This window comes from Danio aesculapii, chromosome 22, assembly GCF_903798145.1.
Source record: "Danio aesculapii chromosome 22, fDanAes4.1, whole genome shotgun sequence".
In the NCBI taxonomy this organism is placed as follows: domain Eukaryota; kingdom Metazoa; phylum Chordata; class Actinopteri; order Cypriniformes; family Danionidae; genus Danio; species Danio aesculapii.
The window spans coordinates 32497636-32520209 of NC_079456.1; the positions used below are offsets into that span (position 1 = coordinate 32497636).

The following is a 22574-nucleotide window of genomic DNA, read 5'->3' on the forward strand; positions in this document are numbered from 1 at the left end:
AAAGTGGAGTTCAAATAAATAAAACATAAACACAACTATCTTTAAAGCAATAGAGAAGTAAGTAAAATCTGAATAAACGTTAATAATAAAACCTAACTTAAATAACTGAGGGTTATTTACACTCCCACCAATCATGAGTGATTATGAATGAACCCTTAATCAAGAATTATTTTAAATGAATTACAATTACTACTATTACTATTTAAGACTAGATGCAAACAACACTGAAACATATATTACTATGGACTGTTTACTCATGTCGGTATGTTCAGGCTGCCTCCATCAGCAGGACCAACTTCTGTACAGGATGTTCCACTACAGATTTATGTGGACGTTTACCATCCTTCCCCAGATTTCTGTCTCTGAACTGTATTTTTACTCTTCTCACCAGTCCGTCCTTGTCAGTGACTGCCTCAATAACCCTTGCCAAGCGCCACTCATTCCTGGGCAGATCCACTGCCTTCTCTGAGACAATATCTCCAACTTGCATGTTCCTTCTTAGTGTATGCCAGCACTGTCTTGTTGTGATGTTAGACACATACTCCTTATGCCAACGTCCCCAGAATTGTTCAGCTAAGTACTGGACATGCATACACATCTTCCCTGACAAATTTCCCAGGAGGTGGTAGGGCTTGAGTAGGCTTAAGGGTGAGGAGGTGATTAGGGGTTAGAGGTTCAGGACTGCTTGGATCACTCAAATTATCCACAGTAAGTGGACGGCTGTTTACAATGGACATGGGCTCGTAAAAGATCGTTCACAGAAAAGAGTCATCGAGCCTCCCAGATGACTGTGACAGGGTGGAGCGTAGGACACTTTTGACAGTTCCACTCGGTCTTTCCAAAACCCCGCCAGTGTGGCTTGAATGAGGTGCATTAAAAACAAAGTCACACTGTTTTTCCGCTAAGAATGTTGCCAGACGGTTGGTGTCAATCTCCTCCATGGCCTTGGTGAGCTCATTCCTGGCTCCAATGAAATTACTGCCTTGATCACACCTTATTTGATGTACTGCTCCTCTAATAGAGATGAAACAACGCAGGCTATTGATAAAGGCATCCGTGGACATGTCATCCAGCATCTCAATATGAATGGCTCTGCAACAGAAACAAGTAAAGAGTAGTCTGTACCTCTTGTTTGACTTGCGACCTTTACTGGTGATGAATGGACCGAAAACATCCATCTCGCTGTACGTGAATGGAGGGGGAACATTTTTTGTTCTTCTGTAGGTCCACGTAACTTGCGACATCTCACACATTGTCGTACAAAGGAAGCTACAGTCCTGTTTACTCCCGTAATCCAGAATCCTCTTGATCTGATTTCATTTATAGTCATTCCTTTTCCTTGATGAGCAGTCTTCTCTTGACAATCAGCAATCAGGAGTTTGGTAAGATGGTGTTCCTTCGGAAGTATCACTGGTTACTTGACAGCGTTAGGGATAGAAGCCTTACAAAGTGTCCCTCCCACCTTCAGCAATCCATCTTGGTCGACAAAGGTGTCAAGATTGTATAGTCTGTTGCTGCAAGGTAGTTGTTTGCCCTTACGGAGCATATCTCTTCTGCATATGTCTGCTTCTGTAAATCCTTGATAATGAAACACTGCATGCTTCCGTTCTGCCAATGTGCTGTGATTACGTGACTTGTCCTTCCTGACACGACGTATTAGACGCGCAACAGCTTGGATAGCTTTGGACCATGAGGACAACTTAGTGAGACGGTCTGACAAACAGGAATACTGCACAGTTTGCGTGTTTAGTGACTGAGCCTTCTTGACTTCAGGGTCACCAATAGGAAGCTGTTTGCTGATTTCCATAGGTGGAGGTATTTGCCTTTCCCACAAAACTTTAGGTCCTCTGAACCAGTTGGAGGTGACAAGATTGTTAACACTTAGACCACGTGATGCGTAATCGGCTGGATTTTCATCTGACGTAATGTACCGCCACTGTTGAGGAGTTGTAGTGCAGTGAATTCTTTGTCCTCGATTTGCCACAAACGTGTGGAAACGGCAGGCTTTGTTGTTTATGTAGCCTAACACTACTTGGGAGTCAGTCCAGAAAAACGCTTCTGCGTCTGCAAGGTTCATTTCCTCCTTCAACATGTCATTCACTACAACTGACACCACTGCGGCAGCCAATTCTAACCGAGGAATTGTTGTGATTTTGAGTGGGGCTACTCTAGATTTCGCCATGAGCAACAAAAAACTGATGTCACCGTGTTTGTTCTCGAGTCTGAGATATGAACACTGACCATATCCAGTCATGCTGGCATCTGAGAAGTGGTGAATCTCTCTCCTTATGATTCTCTCAAAGCCAGAAGGCACAATACAACAAGACACTTCAATCTTTTCTAGGTTAACTAGCAGGTAAGCTATCATCCCAACCCATGCCACTTCGGCACATTTCTTGCAGAATAGTCTTTCCTTTGAGTACAAAGGGGGCAAGAAACCCTAAGGGATCAAACAATGAGGCCACTATAGACAGTATACCTCTAAGGGTTTCTGGTTGGTCCTTAACAGTGATACGGAATTTGAAGTTGTCTTGTTCCAGACTCCAGTAAATGCCCAAAGCTCTTTCCAATGTCTGATCAGTGAGAGCAAGATTGACAGCTGTAACATCTACGGCACACTCTGAGGGTGGTATTGTCTTCAAGACTTCCTCGTCATTAGACACAAATTTGGGAAATCTTAAGCTTCCCAATGCACAAAGCTGGCGAGCTTCTTCTGCCAATTAGATTGCCTTATCTGTGCTTTCCACACTGGATGCTCCATCATCCATTTAGAAATCTCGCATAATAAATTGCGTACCCAGAGGATACAGACATTCACCTTCTCTTGCAAGATGCTTCAGCCCATAGTTAGCTCATCCAGGAGACGATAAGGCACCAAACAAATGCACTTTCATGCGGAAGGTTTGAGGCTGTGAATTGAAATCTCCATTTCTCCACCATAGAAATCGTAAATAATCACGATCCGCATGGTCAACATGGAATTGCTGGAACATTTTCTCCACGTCACACATCAGGGCTACAGGGTACTGTCTGAAGCTCAAAAGAATGCCAGTTAAACTGTTCATCAGATCTGGGCCTGTTAGAAGATGGTCATTCAAGCTAGTTCCCTTGTATCTGGCTGAACAGTCAAAAACCACACGCAATTTCCCTGGCTTCTTTAAGTGGTACACTCCGTAAAGTGGAGTGTTCTCCTTCTCGTCCTTCATCAAACACCGGTTCTGCATCACCCTTCTTTATTACTTCTTCCATGAAAGTTACATAATGCTCTCTGTACTCCTGATCCCTCATTAATCTCCTCTTTAAATGTTGAAGTCTTATTACAGCAAGAGGTTTGTTATCTGGAAGATAGGGTCTTTTCCTGAATGGCAGAGGTATTTCCAGATGACTATCCTTGTTTAATCTGGTATTCTCTTCCAGCTTTCTCAGGAACATGATGTCCTCCTGAGACGTCACTTTAGTGTGCCCTTCTGTATCCTTGAAATCGGATTCCAGCACCTTTATCACATCTGTGGGAGTTACTGCAGGTATTTCCTTGATAGACACCCTATGACACATGGCAGCACTGCTTTGGGACTCATATTGTGTTGAGGAAGGACCTATAATTCTCCATCCGAGATCCGTGCGAACAGCATATGGCTCATTCTCCATTCCAAGAATTACTTCTCGGGGCGCTAGCGCTCTGGAACAATTGTATCCTATCAATAGTCCAACCTCGCAATTTTGAAGTGGGGGAATTTTGTCTGCTAGAGTGGCTAGATGTTTCCAATGACTTGCAGTCTCCTTTAAAGGGATGTGTGTGCGATCCACAGGAATGCATTCTTTGGTGTATGCAGGGGGTAGATCTATAATCAGTGGGGAATTGAAACCTCTAACTCGAAGACAATCATAGAGGTGTTAACAGGTGTGCATCCAGATTCTACACTCAATGACATGGTCGCAACTCCTTCATGGGCATTTTCTGGGCTCTGAGCAGAAGAAGACCTCACCTTTCTACTGAAGCTGTCGTCGTGTAGGCAGGTAGGGTGTCTTCCCTTACAGGTGTTGCAGCAATGTCTGGAGCGGCAGTCTTTGGCAGCGTGACCAAGTCTTAAACATCCATAGCACAATCTTGTATCCTTTACCAACTATCTACATTATTCTAGAGACTTTGCAGGGAATTTAGAACACTCATGAATTTGATGTTCACCATTTTGACAGAACAGACATGGCTTAGTGACTTTTGCAGTGGGCTTTGAATTATCATGCTGTGTGACAGTCTTTGTATGGAAGACATTAGCTTTAGTTTTACTGACCTTGAAATAATTTTTCTCTTTGTTAGGTTCTGAAACATGAAAGGCATGAAAGGATGTGACTGGATTACAGGCAACTTCAGCCTCAAAAGACCTGAAATAGGCGAATTCATGGAAAGTCGGAAAATCTTGTGTTTCACTTAGCGTTTGTGTGATTTGACGATTCCAACGAGCAGCCGCCCAATCAGGAAGTTTGCTTACAAGTTTCCTATTCTCCTCGCAATCATTCAATATTTCCAGTCCCTTTACATGTGGCATTGCATCCTTACATGAGTTTAAGAAATCAGAGAAATTTCGAAGTCCTACCGAGTCCTTAGATTGAATTTTAGGCCAGCATGCGAGTTTCTCTCTGAATGCTCGTTGTATGATGAATGGCTGTCCGTAGCGATCTAGAAGCCTCTTCCATGCATCCTTGTAAGACTCCTCATCATTTCTGTAAAAGATACCATCTAGGACTTTCAAAGCAGGCCCAGTAACATACTTCTTCAAGTAGTATAACTTGTCTCCTGAAGAGATATGTCTTTTGTCAATGAGTGATTAAAATGAAGCCTTCCACTCTATGAAGTGAATCGGGTCACCACTGAAAACTGTGGGCTCTGGCATAGGAAGTCTGTTTAGTGTTATGTTATCTTGAACAGCCTGTGCTAATTGAGACACATCAGCATTGGGACTCTGTGATAAAATGTTAGGCGTTGGATTAATGGAGGATACGTATACTGGTTTTTGTGTGGGAGTGCTTACAGGTTGCTGCAGCCCTTCGTCTTGATTAACCGTGTCGACGATTTCTTCCTTGTCATACACCTCCAGTCTTGCTCTATCTGCTCTTACCTTCCTTATTGCTTGGAGCCTTTCAAACTCACTTTTTTTGAGCCTCAAGTTCTTTCCTTTGCTTCTCTTAGAAGTCGTAGTTTTTTTTCTTTGCTCCCTTTCTTTTATTACAGTAGCATATTCTGCTTCCCGTGCTGCTAGCTTCGCGGCAGCTTCTTTGCGTTTGGCCATTAGTATGGAATTCAGAGAAGGTTGGCTTATGGGCGTACTGCATTTGGAGCTGACACGTGAAACAGTAGAACCATAAACGGAGCGAGCGTAGTCTCGTTCAAGCAGTTCACGAAGATGCCCCTTAACGGTTTCACTGTCAAAGCCTCTATCTACACCGGAGATCCTCTCATCCGCAATCTTTACAATATCCTTCGTAACAGCATCACAAGCATCAATTTTTCTTCTCATATCAGTGGGTGGAGTTGTTACTTCTAACCCTTATGTATGCATTCATCACACTGTCCTTTTCCATTTACAATGAGTCTATGAGTGTTGCTAAATCACTCTCAGAAATGTCTATTTTCAACTGACTTCTTGCTTTCCGAGCCTCAGTCTTCCATTTTTCATGTGCATGCATAAGCTTTCTCGCTGCCTTTTGAGACTCCTCCCTTTGTTATGCAAGCATCCTGTCTGTTTGAATCGTTCACGGAGAGAGCGACGTACTTTATTGGTGTCTCGTTCTTCAGATTGAACTTCTATTTCTTCATCAAATTCTTTATTTTGAACAGTATTAATTTGTTCGTTCCCTTTTGCAGGAGTGCACAAATTGGAACTGTGATCCGTCATCATTTACATCAGCAAATAATGTTAGTGGGTGCAAGCTCTTACTGTTACAGCCCGGTTAGAGAAACAAAAAGATTTAACTCATGCACTGATGTTGCACGGTCCTCCTTTGTGCCTTTATTATTGAGATTGCCGTCCTTATAGACTGTACAACACCGTAAAAGAGCTAAGAACAGATGAATAAACACAAATAGAAAAGATGTAATGAATAAAAATCACATAATGAGAAAAAACAAATAATTTAGTGACAAGATTATAACGTTACTGCAAATATATGACTAGATATGTGACAAAAATATCAATTTAAATTATTAGCAAGCAAATACATAAACATTCAGCAATGTGTATAAATGTCCTCATCTACCTTGTTCTCCCTCCAACCAGGTGTTCTAACAATTAAGACAAAACACGACAAAAAACAAACTCAAATATGCATTAAATACTCTTCAATAAGTCCTTAAATTTAGCTTTAGCTCTGTGAATTTCTCTGTGCAAGCAATCGCTCTCTCCCTCGAGATAGGCGCGCTTCTCCGATCTCCGTGCTTCCATGATCTGCGCGCGCTCGCGCACCTGACCACTTCTGGCTAGCCGCTCGTCAAAATAAGGGTCTCTATAGGCTAAATAACTTAAAGTGCAAAGTGGAGTTCAAATAAATACAACATAAACACAACCATCTTTAAAGGAATAGAGAAGTAAATAAAATCTGAATAAACGGTTAATAATGAAACCTAACTTAAATAACTGAGGGTTATTTACAAGTTGGTTTAGATAGGTATTGTTTCAGCCAATTAATTTTAAATATATTGTTAAGCGAGCCGAAATCAATTAAATTCAAGCCACCTTTTTATATGAGTTAATTATGACAGATTTTTTTATATAATGAGTTTTATTTTTCCATAAAAAAATTTTAGGACCTTATTAAAAGTTTTGCATGTGGGCTTACCCACAAAAAGAGACTGAGGTGGAGGTCAAGGAGCACTCAAGAGCCCAGACTGCAGGCCTCAGGAGAGTGGATGGCCCCAGGGACAGCTCGCTGGGCCAGAGAGCCTTGAGGTGTAGGGCAAGTGACACTCAAGAGCCTAAACTGCAAGGCCAGAGAGAGTGTCTGGCCCCCTGGGGCAACCCACTGGGGTCAGAGACCCTGGAGCTGGAGGGCAAGGGGCCCTCAAGAGCTCAAACTGCAAGCCCAGGAAGAGTGGCTAACCACTGGGCCAGGTTGCTGGGCAAGAGCGCCTTGAGGTGGAGGCCAAAGTGCACTCAAGAGCCCAGACTGCAAGCCCAAGGAGAGTGGCTGGCCCCAGGGACAGCTCACTGGGCCAGACGGCCTTAAGGTGGAGGGCAAGGAGCACTCAAGATCCCAGAAAGCAAGCCCAGGGAGAGTGTCTGGCCCCAGGGACAGCTTGCTGGGGTCAGAGGACCTGTAGGTGAAAGGCAAGGGGCCCTCAAGAGCCCAGACTGCAAGCCCAGGGAAAGTCGCTGACCCACTGGGGTCAGAGACCCTGGAGCTGGAGGGCAAGGGGCCCTCAAGAGAACAAACTGCAACCCAGGGAGAGTTGCTTTACCCTGGGCCAGAGAACCTTGAGGTGGAGGCCAAAGTGCACTCAAGAGCCCAGACTGCAAGCCCTGGGAGAGTGGCTGGCCCCTGGGGCAACCCGCTAGGATCAGAGACCCTGCAGCTGGAGTGCAAGGGGCCCTCAAGAGCCCAAACAACAAGCCCAGGGAGAATTATTCAGGGTTTCTCATTTTGGCTGATTTAAACCATTTTTGATGTTCTAATAGCGATTCCTAAGTAGAAGAATCACTTCCTGCTCTTTATCTGAATTTCCCATGTCAACAATAACATTATGTACAAACAACCTATTATGTTTACTTGTTTCTTTCTTAGTTTGCTTCCACAAGAGGACAACAGATCTGCGCATGAGGAATTGGCAGCCCACAAACTCTTTTTAAACGCATAGCTGTGTGCAGCACAAGCCCTCGTGAGCAGTATTAACCTGTGTGCGATCATCCTCTAATTCTCCTGCTTTTTATCATCCAAACACTTATTTTTGTCAGTCATGCTGCTTCTTGATTGTATGATCACATTTGCATGCTTTTTGAAAAATGTTCAGAGAGGCCAATTTTAGACTTAAGTGACAAACTGTCCTAAGCATCTTTCATGAAGGCCCTGGGCCATTCTGATTACTGAGGCCTGCTCAAGTTAAAAATGGATTTTAAAGACCACAAGTTAATTGGAACATTGAGCTGCAAGGTGATAAATAGTTCTAGATTCACAATTATGACATATGAGACCTGGTGAAAAAGGCAACATCATTATATGCATAGTTTACTCAAAGATGAAAATGTACTCAATACAAAAATATCAGTAAATTAGCAGTTTTCTATATTTTATGATTCATGTTTTGTACTTTGTCCATTTATTTATGTTTTTGAATCGCAGTATGAGACCTTGATCTTTCTTCTGACAATTTTTAACCTTAAAAACTTTTATTAACATTTTTAATAGTTTCAAGTCAACATTCTCTGTGCTGGTGTCGCATATTATGCTACAAACATCTTTTAATAAACTGCCAGTACATTTTCTGTTATTTTACAGATTTAATTCTCTATATATTATTTCATAAATATTATTTTATTTCAAACTACTAAAATGTCAATAAAAGTCCGTTTTTCATAAACTAGAGTTGAATTTTTTAACATCAAAAAGTCAACAGAGCAGGTCAAGGTCCCATAATGCAATTCACAACTGTAAATAAACCCAAAATACAGAAACTGTTAATTAACATAAATATACCTGTAACCATTAATTGACTTCCATTGTAGTAAAAACAAATTCTATGGAAGTCAGTGGTTAAAATCCGGATGTCCAGGGGTCGTACCCATATTTATCAAAGTTCTCAAAGTGCGATTTTAGTCTTAAGGGGATAATTCACACAAAAAATGAAAGTTTACTCACTATTCACTCATCCTCAACTGTTTCCAAACCTTTACAACACAAAAGAAGATCTTTTTGAAGAAAGTTAGAAACCGGTAACCACTAACATCTATTGTAAAAAAAATACTATGGAAGTCAATGGTCACAGGTTTTCAGCATTCTTCAAAATATCTTATTTTGTGTTCAACAGACGAAAGAAACTCATAAAAGTTTGAAACAAGTAAATGATGACAATTAAAATTTTTGAGTGAACTATCTCACTTTAACCTGGCTGTTAGGTCAATGTCTTAAAATGTTTAGATTTGACAATACATTCCTTTGGCTTACTCCCTTTATTCATCAGGGGTCGTTAAAGAGGAATGAACCGCCAAATTATCTAGCATATGTTTGACACAGTGGATGCCCTTCCAGCCAAAACCCAGTACTGGGAAACACCCATACACACTCATACACTGCGGCCAATTTAGTTCATCCACTCATCACTCACAAAAGTTTGAAACAAGTAAATGGCCTAATTACATTTTTGGAGAGAACTATTTCACTTTATCTGAGCTGTAAAGTCAACAACATGTTTTAAATTTTCATATTTGACAATACAGTTTAACCAACATATTGTACAATAAAATTTATAAGGGAAAAGTGCATCATTTAAACCTGTAACCATTGAAATGTGTGTACTGATCCCACCATTACGCCAGTGAACTCCAGTTAGATGTTGGTGAAGATTTTGATGGAACATGACCTTTTAAATGCAGAGATAATTTATTTAAGACAAATACTACGATCCTTATAGCAAAATGGGAATTGTCTGTTTTGATTTCATGGTTACTTTAGGGCTAATAATTTTTTAAAAAAATAATACGAAGTTAATTTCAACTGCATAATTAATATAAAAGAGATAATTCACCCCCTCAAAATTATTTCTTGTTAATTTACTCACCCAAAGGTCTTTCAAGATGAAGCAGAGCAATTCCAGCATAATAGATGTGACATTTGCAATAAAAAATCATAATATAAATTCACAGAGAAAGTATATGTTAACAAAGAGAAACAACTCTATATATTTTCCAAAACAACTCACCACAAAGTTAAGGGATCAGAAAAATATCAATCTGTAAACAACTTTTAGGTTTTAAATGAGGGAAATGAGTCTGCGTTATGGATGTGACAAAAAAGTTAGCGAGTTTACAGTATAAGACATACTTTGTAGAAATTCTGTGAATAAAACTGCACAACCCAAAAGAAACAATGCCAATCTAAAGAATAAAAGTTGGCTCTCTATAGAACAAACATGATTGATTTCAATTTGTTCAGCATTTTTGCATTTGAGGAAAAAGTGTCATTATGGATGTGACATCTCTCCGTTATGGATGTGACGTATGTAAAATTGCCACTTGTGTGATTTTGGTAAATCAAATATAATTGTTTGAAAACATAGACAGAGACATTTGAGAGTATTTTTAGAGTAATGTGAAATACACGCCTACACAAAAAACAAAGGGTTTCAATATTTTAGTGAAAACTTTTTTCCTCAGTAGAAAGTCTCTTTAAGGCTTAGTGTATTCTTTAGTCTTTGGTAGAATCTAGTATACTAGTTCTAGAATATCCTTAGGTGATAGCCCTGCTGAAAAATCCAGCTTAAACCAGCCTAGGCTGGTTGGCTGGTTTTAGCTGGTTGACCAGCCTGGTTTTAGAGGGGTTTTGGCCATTTCCAGGCTGGTTACCAGCCTTTTCCAGCCTGGTCTTAGCTGGTCAGGCTGGAAAATGACCAGCTAAATCCAGCTAAAACCAGCTTGACCAGCCTGGTTTAAGATGGACATAGCTGGTTTTGGCTGGGCTCCCAGCCTGGCTAGGTGGTCAAGCTGGTTTTAGCTGGTCATTTTCCAGCCTGACCAGCTAAGACCAGGCTGGAAATGGCTGGAAACCAGCCTGGAAATGGCCAAAACCCCTCTAAAACCAGGCTGGTCAACCAGCTAAAACCAGCCAACCAGCCTAGGCTGGTTTAAGCTGGATTTTTCAGTAGGGAGGAATATATATATATATATATATATATATATATATATATATATATATATATATATATATATATATATATATATATATATATATATGCGGCTGGAAGGGCATCCGCTGCGTAAAAACGTGCTGGATAAGTTGGCGGTTCATTCCGCTGTGGCAACTCCGAATTAATAAAGGGACTAGCCAAAAAAAAATGAATGAATGAATGAACTTGAAATGTAGAAGCGTCCATATTCTAAATGCTAATATTGCCCGCAATATATTGCACGTTGGACGTGAATTTGTTCAGAACTAAGCTTAGGTAAAAATTGTAAACAAACTACAAACATGGCGGACGCGCTAGACCAACGGTCCAGTAGACAGGTAAAGTTGTTGATTGTTGAATGACAACGAATTATTATCTAGCCAACTGGAACATGTTTAAACTGCGTTTTCTGTATTATTTTTCATTAAAACAACTATGTGAACTTATATCCGAATATGTTTGGAGTTTGGACATTAACTTCTGAATGCATATTACGCAAAAACCTGAGGAGATTCTCTGCATGAAAGACTCGCGAATGGCAGATTACCCTGCTGCTGCTTCTCCAATGAGGTAGGTAATTAAATAAATAAATAAATAAATAAATAAATAAATAAATAAATAAATAAATAAATAAATAAATAAATAAATAATATCAAATATTATTATTATTAAAATAAATATGTGGATGATGTGTCGAGATGATTGACTGGGGCCACAAGTTAACAAAACTTGTATAATAATAACAATAATAATATGTTATTTATTTTTATTCTTTTCATATTTTACATTTGTACTCATAGCCATCCAATGTTATGTTTAAATGTTAAAATGCAACGTATGCTCATGTATGTTCGCGAATCGGTTGAACAGAATCATTGTGGAGAGGCTGTGGAGCGTCAGTGGCCTACTGAACTGAACTGAACCGAAAGAGTGACCGTGATTCAGCGCCCTCTGTCGGCCGAGCGCAGAGTCGCATCTGCTCCACATTCTCCTCCGAAGCTCCGCCTTTTGACCATCGCAAATCTGGGTATGTGAGAAATGAGAGGCAGCCGAAATCCGTCCGGACCAACTGCGTGAACACAGCGGTCCAGTCCTTCTCAGAGTCGCCTGATGATGGCCGCGGCTGTGGAGAGAGGAGGGGTCCGGGCCGCCTTCCTAAGCCCGGGCGGCGGTGCACCCGCTCCCGCAGCCGCCGCCGCCGCGCCCGCGGGAGGACCAGCCATGGCCGGAGCCCCGGGATCGGCTCCCATCATGCCCGTGCCCATGAATTTATTCGCAACGTGGGAGATTGACCGCTCATCTCCAAGCTGCGTGCCAAGGTATGAAGCGATAAATGCTATTGTTCATGTGTGTGTAAATAACAGAGCTCAGAAACCGCCGTGCATGGCTTTAACTCGCGCGTGTTATGGTTAAAGAGGTCAACATTGATCTATACGTGCAGTGTTGTACAAATTTGAAACATACATATGCTGTTTGATGGACACTGGTGGGCACAAGTGACAGAAAAACATCAATAGTTGAGCGGATTAATGTGCATATATTGGTCACACGATTCATGTAATGTTGTGATGCTGAAACGCGTCATGTGCAAACATAACGGCGGACTGGAGTGTGAGTGTGTGTGTGTGTGTGTGTGTGTGTGTGTTTACACAGGAATGCGTTTGGTTTGATTTAGAAAATCTCATGTTTTTTGGTGTCATATGTATATAAACACACCCACTGAAGTTGAACAGCATTGCACACACACAACACACACACACAGGACAGCGGGTTTGGATCGGACTTTAGATGACCTGGAAACCGACTTGTGGGATCAGCAAGAAAATTTTCGGGATGCTCCATTTATTGTTTTCTTTATATGTGTGTCGTTTTTGCCTCATTGCGGTGCATTATAGATCATTTAATTGCAACTTTGCAAATGCTTACGATTGTTTTGGTTTCAGAGTGAAGAAATTTTAACAATCTGCTATGTGTAGCATGCTATATTACATGTATATAACATAGGCCTATATATTATGTAGCCTATAAACTGTAAAAAAAAAACCTGTTAATTAACAGTTGCTGTATTTTTTGAGGCCAGGTGGTGGCACGGTGGGTAGCGATATCGGCTCATAACAAGAAGGTCGCTGGTTCGAGCCCCGGCTGGTTCAGTTGGCATTTCTGTGTGGAGTTTTTATGTTCTCCTCCCTATGTTCATGTGCTTTCCCCCACAGTTAATTCCACAAGGGAATTGAATAAACTAAATTGTGTGAATGAGAGTGTATGGGTGTTTCCCAATGTTGGGTTGCAGCTGGAAGCTTCATAAAACCGCTCTGCTGGATAAGTTGGTGGTTTATTTCACTGTGGTGACTCCTGATTAATGAAGGGACTAAGCCAAAAAGAAAATGAATGAATGTATTTTATGATTTACAGAGTAGGGCTGCAGGATATTGGAAAAATCTAATACTGCGATATTATTTGTTCTGCGATATACATTGTGATATAAATACCATTTCACTAGATGCACTCAAAAAATGATATTTTGCTGTTTGTTCAAACTACTGATTTAAATTAAGCTGAAACAACACAATTCTGGAGATTTTAAGACAACTTAATTATTTTATGTTCAACCTACTTAAATGTGTAAAAAAGTAAGTAAACTTAATTCCTTCATGTTGTCCCAACTCAAATCTCAAAGTGTTTTTTACAGTGTGAATTAAATAATTGTTAAGCAACAATTTGACTTTACAAAAATAATGTTAGTAAACCCGTTGTAACTTAAAACTGTGAGTTGTACTAACTTTTTTTTTAACTAATCCGTTTTTACAGTGTCAGACTATTTTCGCACGTCTGTTTTAAAATAATTATTGTAATTATTACAATCTTTAGCATGTATTGACTATAGCATGTATTGAATTTAGAAGACACACTGGTGTCTGGAAGAGCAGATCTATTTTACAGTATGTCATTTTGCTAGATATAGAAAAGCTGAAAAAAAATAAATAAATAAAATAAATAAATAAATAAATATATATATATATATATACACATTAAAGGTGTATTGGAAAAAGTGATTAGTTTACTTTTTTTTTTTTTTTTAAGTGAGTCCAATTAGCATATTTATAAAATTTAAGACATAATACATAATCTAAAGCTTCAACCTAAACAATATATCACTTTAAACTATTAAAAATGTCAATAAAAGTTGTTGGAGGAAACAACAAGGTCCCATAATGCAATTAAAAAGCATAAATAATAATATTAATAGAATTATAAAAACATGAATCACACATTTCAGTAATAATGCATTTGAACAGTTATAAATGTGGCATTACATGATTATAACGCAGTGCGAATGCTGTGTTTCTGTGAAAGCATATCCGGCCATATGTGAGAAGAAGATTAATGGCGAGGGTGCTGTTGATCAGATTGACATGTTTTTAAATTTCTGAGAGTGTGGATCAGATTAACATGCACTTCCACGAGGTAAACACCCTCTTAGCGTGTATTAAAATGACGTTTGCTCGCTTGTTTTCAAGGGAACTCATCATCCTTGCTTTAATTATGCAGCCGTTGTTCAGTTTTCTCTGTGTTTTGTCTCAATGTTGAACCATGTGGCGTTTAAAAATATGGATAGATGTGTTTTGATGCATGTTTAACCAATAACTAAAACAACAGAAGGGAGAAATCCTATTAAATCATATTATTAATCATAAAAATTGTTAAACTTAAAGCATATATTAAATAAAACAATTCATTTGTTGTGGCTCAGTAGTTAGCACTGTGGCCTCACAGCAAGAAGGTTGCTGGTTTGAGTCCCGGCTGGGCCAGTTGACATTTCTGTGTGGAGTTTGCATGTTCTTCAACATGAGTTTCCTCAGGGTGCTCCGGTTTCCCCCACAGTCCAAACACATGCGCTATATGTGAATTGGGTGAACAAAATTGCCCGTAGTTTATAAGTGTGTGTGTGAATGTGAGTGTGTATGGGTTTCCCATTACTGGGTTGTGGCTAGATTGGCATCCGCTGTGTTAAACATATGCTGGAATAGTTGATGGTTCGTTCCGCTGTTGTGACCCTTGATAATCAGAGATGAATGAAGGAAAATGAATGAGTGATTGAATTTCCCTTGTATATTAATTAAAGTTAATTAGGACATTTTATGATACTTTAGATGTCACTATTCTGTAATTTCCAACTTCGATACGATATCTTCGATGTTAATTTATGTAAAAAAAAAAGCATGTCAAATTACATTTAATAAATCAGCGAAACTGTGAGGCCACGAAAGGTGAACTGCGTTATAGCCAAGGACCACTACTATTATTGCGATAACGATAATTTTTGTGATTTATGTTTTTTTATACGAAAATGTAAATTAAAATGGAGGCATGGCACCAAACCCCACCCCTAAACTTAACCGTCATTGGGGGATGAGCAAATCATACCAAATTGTATGAACAAAATCGTATGAATTCATTCAAATTAGCCACTAAATCAATAAGTTACGAATTGAAGTGGGATCATTTTGGATGTATTGTATAACCCTACTAGGAAGATCTTACAGAAGAATTACCAGTTGGTAAACATTTAGCAGCGAGGTTGCAGAAAAAAAACTGAAGCGCTAGCATTTATAGTACCTCTTGGACAGGTCATTCAGGGTGTCGTGGAGGGGAGAGGTGTCCAACCTACAGCATCTAAACACTGGGGTACCTCAGGGCTCTGTTCTTGGGCCACTTCTCTTCTCTATCTACACGGCATCTTTAGGAACAGTCATCCAGAAACATGGATTTTCCTACCACTGCTATGCTGATGATACCCAGCTATACCTCTCTTTTCACCCTGATGATCCCTCGGTTCCACCTCGCATTTCAGCCTGCCTGTCAGACATTTCACACTGGATGAAAGATCATCATCTTCAGCTTAACCTCGCGAAAACGGAAATGCTTGAAGTTTCGGCCATCCCGACTCTATACCATAACTTTTCAATCCAGATGGATGGGGCAACCATTACTGCATCCAAAATGGTAAAAAGCCTTGGAGTAGCGATTGATGACCAACTAAACTTCTCTGACCACATTTCTAGAACTGCTCGATCTTGTAGATTCGCACTCTACAACATCAGAAAGGTCCGACCCTTCCTATCTGAACATACTGCTCAACTCATTGTTCAAGCTCTTGTTCTCTCCAAACTGGACTATTGCAACTCTCTGCTAGCCGGGCTTCCAGCTAATTCTATCAAACCTCTTCAGCTGCTTCAGAACGCAGCAGCACGAGTGGTCTTTAATGAACCCAAAAGAGCACATGTCACTCCGCTACTCACCCGTTTGCACTGGCTGCCAGTTGCTGCTCGCATCAAATTCAAAGCTCTGATGTTTGCTTACAAAGCGACCTCTAGCTTTGCTCTTATCTGCTCTCACTTCTGCAGATATATGTACCCTCCAGAAACTTGCGTTCTGTGAATGAACGTCGCCTCGTTGTTCCATCACGAAGAGGGAAGAAATCACTTTCCCGAACTCTCGCATTCAATCTGCCCAGTTGGTGGAATGAACTCCCTAACTACATCAGAACAGCAGAGTCACTTGGTGTCTTCAAGAAATGACTAAAAACTCAACTGTTTTGTCTCCACTTTCCTTCCTAATCTGCAACTGCCTCTCTGGCTATACCACTAACTGTACTCTCTCTCTCTCTCAAAAAAAAAAAAAAAAAAAAAAAAAAATTTACTAATGCTTTGCTTCTTAGACTTTACACACCTGAAACTTGTCTATAGCACTTGTTCACTGCTGCTCTTATAGTTGTGTAAACTGCTTCCTTGTCCTCATTTGTAAGTCGCTTTGGATAAAAGCGTCTGCTAAATGACTAAATGTAAATGTAAATGTTATAGCGAGAGAATGACGTCCGATGTGGTACAGTGTTTGTTGTTGTCTTAGAAATAAGTTATATTGACTACATATTATATATAATATTAACATGATGCTTTCAGCGCATTATAACAGCTTGTCACCCAGTGATATGCACAGTTATTCTGCAAAATTAACGTTAAAGTAAGCGGCGTTCGTCTGACAGGTATTTGCGAGAGCACCCTCCCAATAGATATTGGATAAGACGAAATGGCCAAGCATCCAGCCCGAAATATACAACTGTCTCATTGAAACTCCAAGAGATTTTACAAGAGAGAAGTTAAAGGCCTACAGGTCTTTGGATGCCAACAATTTTGTTCTGCATGGTCATGTGCAAGAAATAATGTTCCATGATTACCAGATTAAAAACCAAGGTTCTGCCTAGCCAAAGACAAGGAAAGAAGACGAAACTGTACAAGGCCTGGGTAATCATCAACAAGCAAAACAACTGCATTCTGGCAGCGAATTGCACCTGTACGGCAGGGTATGTGAACTTACACTTTTAATTTTTTAGCATTCAGTGTCCAGTTTAATTCACCATGTTTAACTGTTTTTGCTGCAATCAACAACGAGTAATGTGTATGATTCAGCATAGCGTGAACTTACCTGATATAAAATGAGAACTGCAGAGTCGAGCTTTTTTTAATTAGGTCCTCACTCCATTCAGCTCCCTTTTAGCCAAAGATATCTGCGGCTAGCATTAAAAGCAGTGTGGTGTAAGGTAAAAGTTAAGTTTTCTATTCGAATTTGGCATTCTACCGCACAACACGACATGTTTGCTATGCAACCAGTGTTTTTTTATTTATTATTTGATTATTGAAGCGCAGCTGATATTCGATCCTTTCAGAAAGGGATAAACGTGAGAGTGAAGCACGAAAAAACAAAGGAGAAGCTGGAAAAAACAGCAGCAAATAATGCTTTCCGCAACATAAAACATGAACAAACTGCCATGTTTAAATATTAACATCGCCTTTTGGACTATTATGCGCTCGGATTGATGGAATTACTTTCTAACAGAGGTTACGTGTGCTGCTGAAGATTAAAGACACAGATGAGAGGTTTGCACTGTCTGTGGGCTATATTTCGTGTTGTTTTTGAACCCAAATAAGGACTAAATGTATGCTCTGTGTAGTTTTTCTTTCTGTAATTGGTAACATATCGTGGACTGTGTGTGTTCAAGCGCTGAATGTGTTCATATATGTTGCAATTATTTATTTATTTATTATAATTGCAGACGTTACAGAAGGCTATTTCACACTGTCATTGATCTGTAGTTATAATCAAATCATGTTAGACCTAGAAAGGTTAGTAATGAACATTCATTCATACACAAGTATTTATGTGTACAAAGCAACTGTTTTGTGAGAAGTGCTTCTCATAATATATGTGAACAACCCGTACGGCTTTACTGTGAAATTGTCTCAATTTTCTTTTCAAAACTGACAGATAGATAGGGGTGGTTAAGTGTGTTAGTCCCACCTAATTACCTCAGACTGACTTAATCTGAGTGCATTTTCAGATTTCAATTAAAGATTACAAGGGCAAACATTTTGTTTTGTTCTTAATGACATGCACAGATGAATTGTTCACCACAAAACTTGCAACTAACATCTAACTAAATCATATGGTTCATTTTGATTTCATGTGGACTTTACAAGTAACAAGTGGGATGCGTGCCACCTTTCTGTTGTTGTTTTTTTTTGTTTTTCGGACGACAGGCTTAGCACAGCTCATAATTGTCTTACTAAAAGCAAACCTGGTGGCACATGAATCTCGGCAGAGCGTAAGAGGAGCTCATGGGACTGGATTAATCAGCAAAGCCCAGATGTGTCTCGATGGCTCCGCTAATAAGAACAGCACCGTTTCCTTCATTTATCTGGACTTTGGTGGTTCACAGCTCAAGATTTGACACCACGGGCCGTCTGAGAGAAAAGGGCAAATGTGAAATTCACTGAAATGCCAAAGCTTTTTGCTTCTTCTGCTCCGCTTCATTCAGTGTGGTTGAACTATACTAGAGTTTTTATTATTGCAGCTCTGGCTGGACTTGGAAATCAAGAGCCTGGTTTGTTCGAATCTGGTTCAGTTTTTAAAAAAGTAATGGACAATGCTTTCTTACCTTTTGTTCTTTAACTGTTACTAAATAATACCCTATTGTTACCATATATTAAGAAAAATAAGGAAAATCTCTGGTAAATCTGAAATTTGTAGTGTCTGTTGCAGATGATTTACCCTCCCCTTCAACAATTAATAAAGGTTTTCCTCAGAGCTTGGTATTAGGACCACTTTTACTTTTATAACCTGGACTTATCTTGATTGTTATTGATAGATATTAAGCTAATAAAAACATAACTGAGAAACTATATTAGCACCTTTTACTTATTTGTAAATGTCTTTAATTTTAAAATATTGTTAAGGTTTAAAATATTAATATATTATTGTTTATATATATATATATATATATATATATATATATATATATATATATATATATATATATATATATATATATATATATATATATATATATATATATATATATATATCGTTTTCATGTACTATGGGGTGTTTTTGAGTTTTAATTTGGCGTTAATTTTTTCTGTGTTTCAGCTAGTAGAATGACTGTTGGTGACAAATCTTATTTTGACACTTATCACTATATATATATTAGTGATGCGCAGATGGCGGTTATATCCGCGGGCGCTGCAGATAATCCGCGGGTCAGGCAGGTCGGGTAATAAAAAAATACATTATGATTAATTGTGGGTGGGTAGCGGGTGGATGAGAACCCCAAAATGGATGATGAAGCAAGAGTAGCCTACTGTTCAAAGTTTCAGTTAGAGGAGTCATCAGAGGAAAATCTGCTATCGTTCTGGGAGAAACAAGATCGCATATTTAGACGACTGCAGCGCCTTGCGAGGAGAATCTTGTTCATTCCTACAAGCGGTGCGAGCGAACACTCAATTCAGTGCAGCTGGCCACGTTTTGGAGGCGAGGCGGAATCGCCCGAATCCACGCACAGTAGATGCTATTCTGTTTTTGCAAAGTGCATAGAAGTACTTATAACTCAGCCAAACAATGTCTGACCTGCCTGAAAATTCCCAGGTTCGATAAGATCCCTCTTCTGAAGACATCTACATGCCATTATTGAGTCACTGGCATAGCGCCACCTGCTGACAGGGGGAAGTTTGGCATAAATCTGTGATTTTTCTTAGTTTTTAAATATTTATCAGCGTAAATTATTATTGTCCACTGTTCTCTGTCATTCTAAGGCCACTGGGCAGCGGTGAGCCTGGGTACAAGGTCCCTTTCATCGCTGCTTGCAGCTTTAATTTTTAAATGTTATTGATTTCAGTGCCAATGCTTGTTTGTTTGTGTGTTTGCTTGTTTGGAAAATGGTATCACTTGTAATGTCACTTTTTGATGTCAGTTTTACAGATATCACGATATATCATGGATGAATTGTTTTTACACTCTATCATCAGTCACAGAATGTTGTTACAATTGTGATATATCATTATAGTGAGCAAAATTTTGTGACCGTATCATGTCATGAGTGATTCCCACCCCTAATTACTAGTCCTAGCCTCCATTAGGAGACTCATCTGCCATATTGGCTTACAAATGACAAGCCCAACTCGAAGCGATTTATAGATTCTTTCCCCTCCTTCCTCTTGTCCCTGGAAAGACAAATGAGCGTGAAGCCGTCCAGGCATAGATCAGGCTGCGGTAATTAAACATGCGGCTCCAATCAGTTTATGCAGCCAGTAGCATGTCAATTATTCATGCTCGCTCATTGGGCCTTAATTGGTGTGGGACTTCGCGTAGGGTCATTATTTCTGAAGATGATGTCGGCAGGGTACATGATGTTGTCCTTTTCCCAGAGTTCCTTGTGGTGCAAATACACGCATCGCTGTAACTCTTGAAAACCATTGGTTTCCGATGCTCAAGAGTCCCCGAGGAAATGAGTTCAGAGCTCATTTTCTGTTGCGGACCACTGATACGCACTAAAAGCACTCAGTAAATGTCAGTAGAAATGGCTTTAGGGTTTACTTTGTCCATGATAAAAAAGAAATTTTTATGTTTTTGAGACATCAAAATAACTTCTTTCGTGTTAAGCAGAAGAAAGCCATGTTGAATGTAGAGATGCTCATTTCGGATAATTTTGCGAACCGACAACCGCCACTTGTTAACTGAATATTAACGGTTAACTGCTCAGATTAATATAAAATTATTATTTAATTTAAAAAAATTGACGTGTTTATTTTGTCTGACACATTAAATACTGCATGTTAAAATACTGATTTATTTAAACATGACAACATATTAACAACAGAACATAACAACAGAACATCTTCATGCACCTGTAGTGTTTCCAACAGTATAGCAATAAAGAATAAACTAAATAAAAAGAATAAAATAAATTGTCCTGCCCTAGATATTTTTCACTTATATGACAAATTTAGATTACAAAACGAAAACACTGACGGAATTCTGTTAAGATTAAGACGTCATATGCTGTTTGTCCAATCATGTTTTTTTCTTCTATCAATTAAAAATATCAGGCTACCTCAAATCGATTGCATAACGGAAAATAGGCCTATACATTTAATTAATGCTCCGCTCTAATTCTTATATCACAAGCCTCTGTCAATATTTTTAATGTAAGTCATTAAATATTTAAGATTATGTCTTGAGGGTCTGGTTTTACCTTTGAGGTTGTGTGCTTTCATTTCCTCTCATTCGCGGTTCACGTGCGTACGCTGCGTGTGATGAAAGACAATGAAAAGCCTCTTATTAAGACTTTTTGTAAAGTATAGGCTACTATAGCATATAGCAGTTTTGTCATTTACATATGATATTGCATTAATTTGCATCTTCAGGAAATCACTGAAGGCAATGACATTATCATAATAATGTTATAATGTGGCAATAAGATCATAACTATACTGTGGATTTACACAGTGGCCATATTCATCAATGTAAACACACCAAAAACAACATTAACATTATAGCATACACTGTAAAAAGCTCATTCCGAGCCTCTAGACATAACTGACAGGGTATTTGAGTGTCATCGAGTGTCAGAATGTTGTGGGACTGCGATACAGGAGTTATGATTATTAATCAAGTAAATTGGAGAATTCATTAATTTATTGGGTAATATGATTAAATAATAATAAAAAGCAAATTAATTTTCTATTTTGACTCAAATCGTCTCCATGCTATATTTAACAAAAAGTGTTTGATTAACTGAATAATGTAACAGATTTTTTTCCCATCAGAGCTCATTTTTTGTTGCAGACCACTGATACGCAGTAAAAGCTCTCAGTAAATGTCAGCAGAAATGGCTTTAGGGTTTACTTTGTCCATGTAAAAAAGGAAACGCAATGTTTTTGAGATACCAAAATAGCTTCTTTTGTGTTAAGCAGAAAAAAGTCACATTGAAAGGTAAATTGGATTATGAAATTGGACTGAAAGAAAAATAGTGGATTTATAAATTGAGGGTAAATAAAAATGTGTATGGATTTTGATAATGTACATAAGATAATCAAAATAAATGATCGATTAGTCAACTAAATTTGGCTGATTAATTGTCTAATGGGGAAAACATATTTTTGACTGAACTATTTACATTCGACAATCAGCAATAGTTGGTGATTAAATAAGTAAATTGGAAGATTCATTGATTTATTGGGTAATGAGTTTAAATAATAATAAAAAGTAAAGGAACTTTCTATTTTGACTCAATCGTCTCTATGCAATATTCAACAAAAGTGTTCGATTAACTGAATAATGAAACAGACTTTTTCCTATCAGAGCTCATTTT

General features: G+C 38.9%; 1 protein-coding gene across 4 annotated transcripts in view; it reads left to right on the forward strand.

Moving 5' to 3' along the window:
• Nucleotides 1–11878: 11878 nt before the first annotated feature.
• Nucleotides 11879–22574, forward strand: part of si:ch211-126j24.1 (phosphofurin acidic cluster sorting protein 2) — a 124076-nt gene continuing 113380 nt past the window's right edge. For all 4 annotated transcript variants that reach the window (XM_056447529.1, XM_056447531.1, XM_056447530.1 and 1 more), the window contains exon 1: nucleotides 11879–12189. In XM_056447529.1, coding sequence (XP_056303504.1) covers nucleotides 11981–12189 — 209 coding nt within the window. In that variant the 5' untranslated portion in view covers nucleotides 11879–11980. The remainder of the gene's footprint in view (nucleotides 12190–22574) is intronic.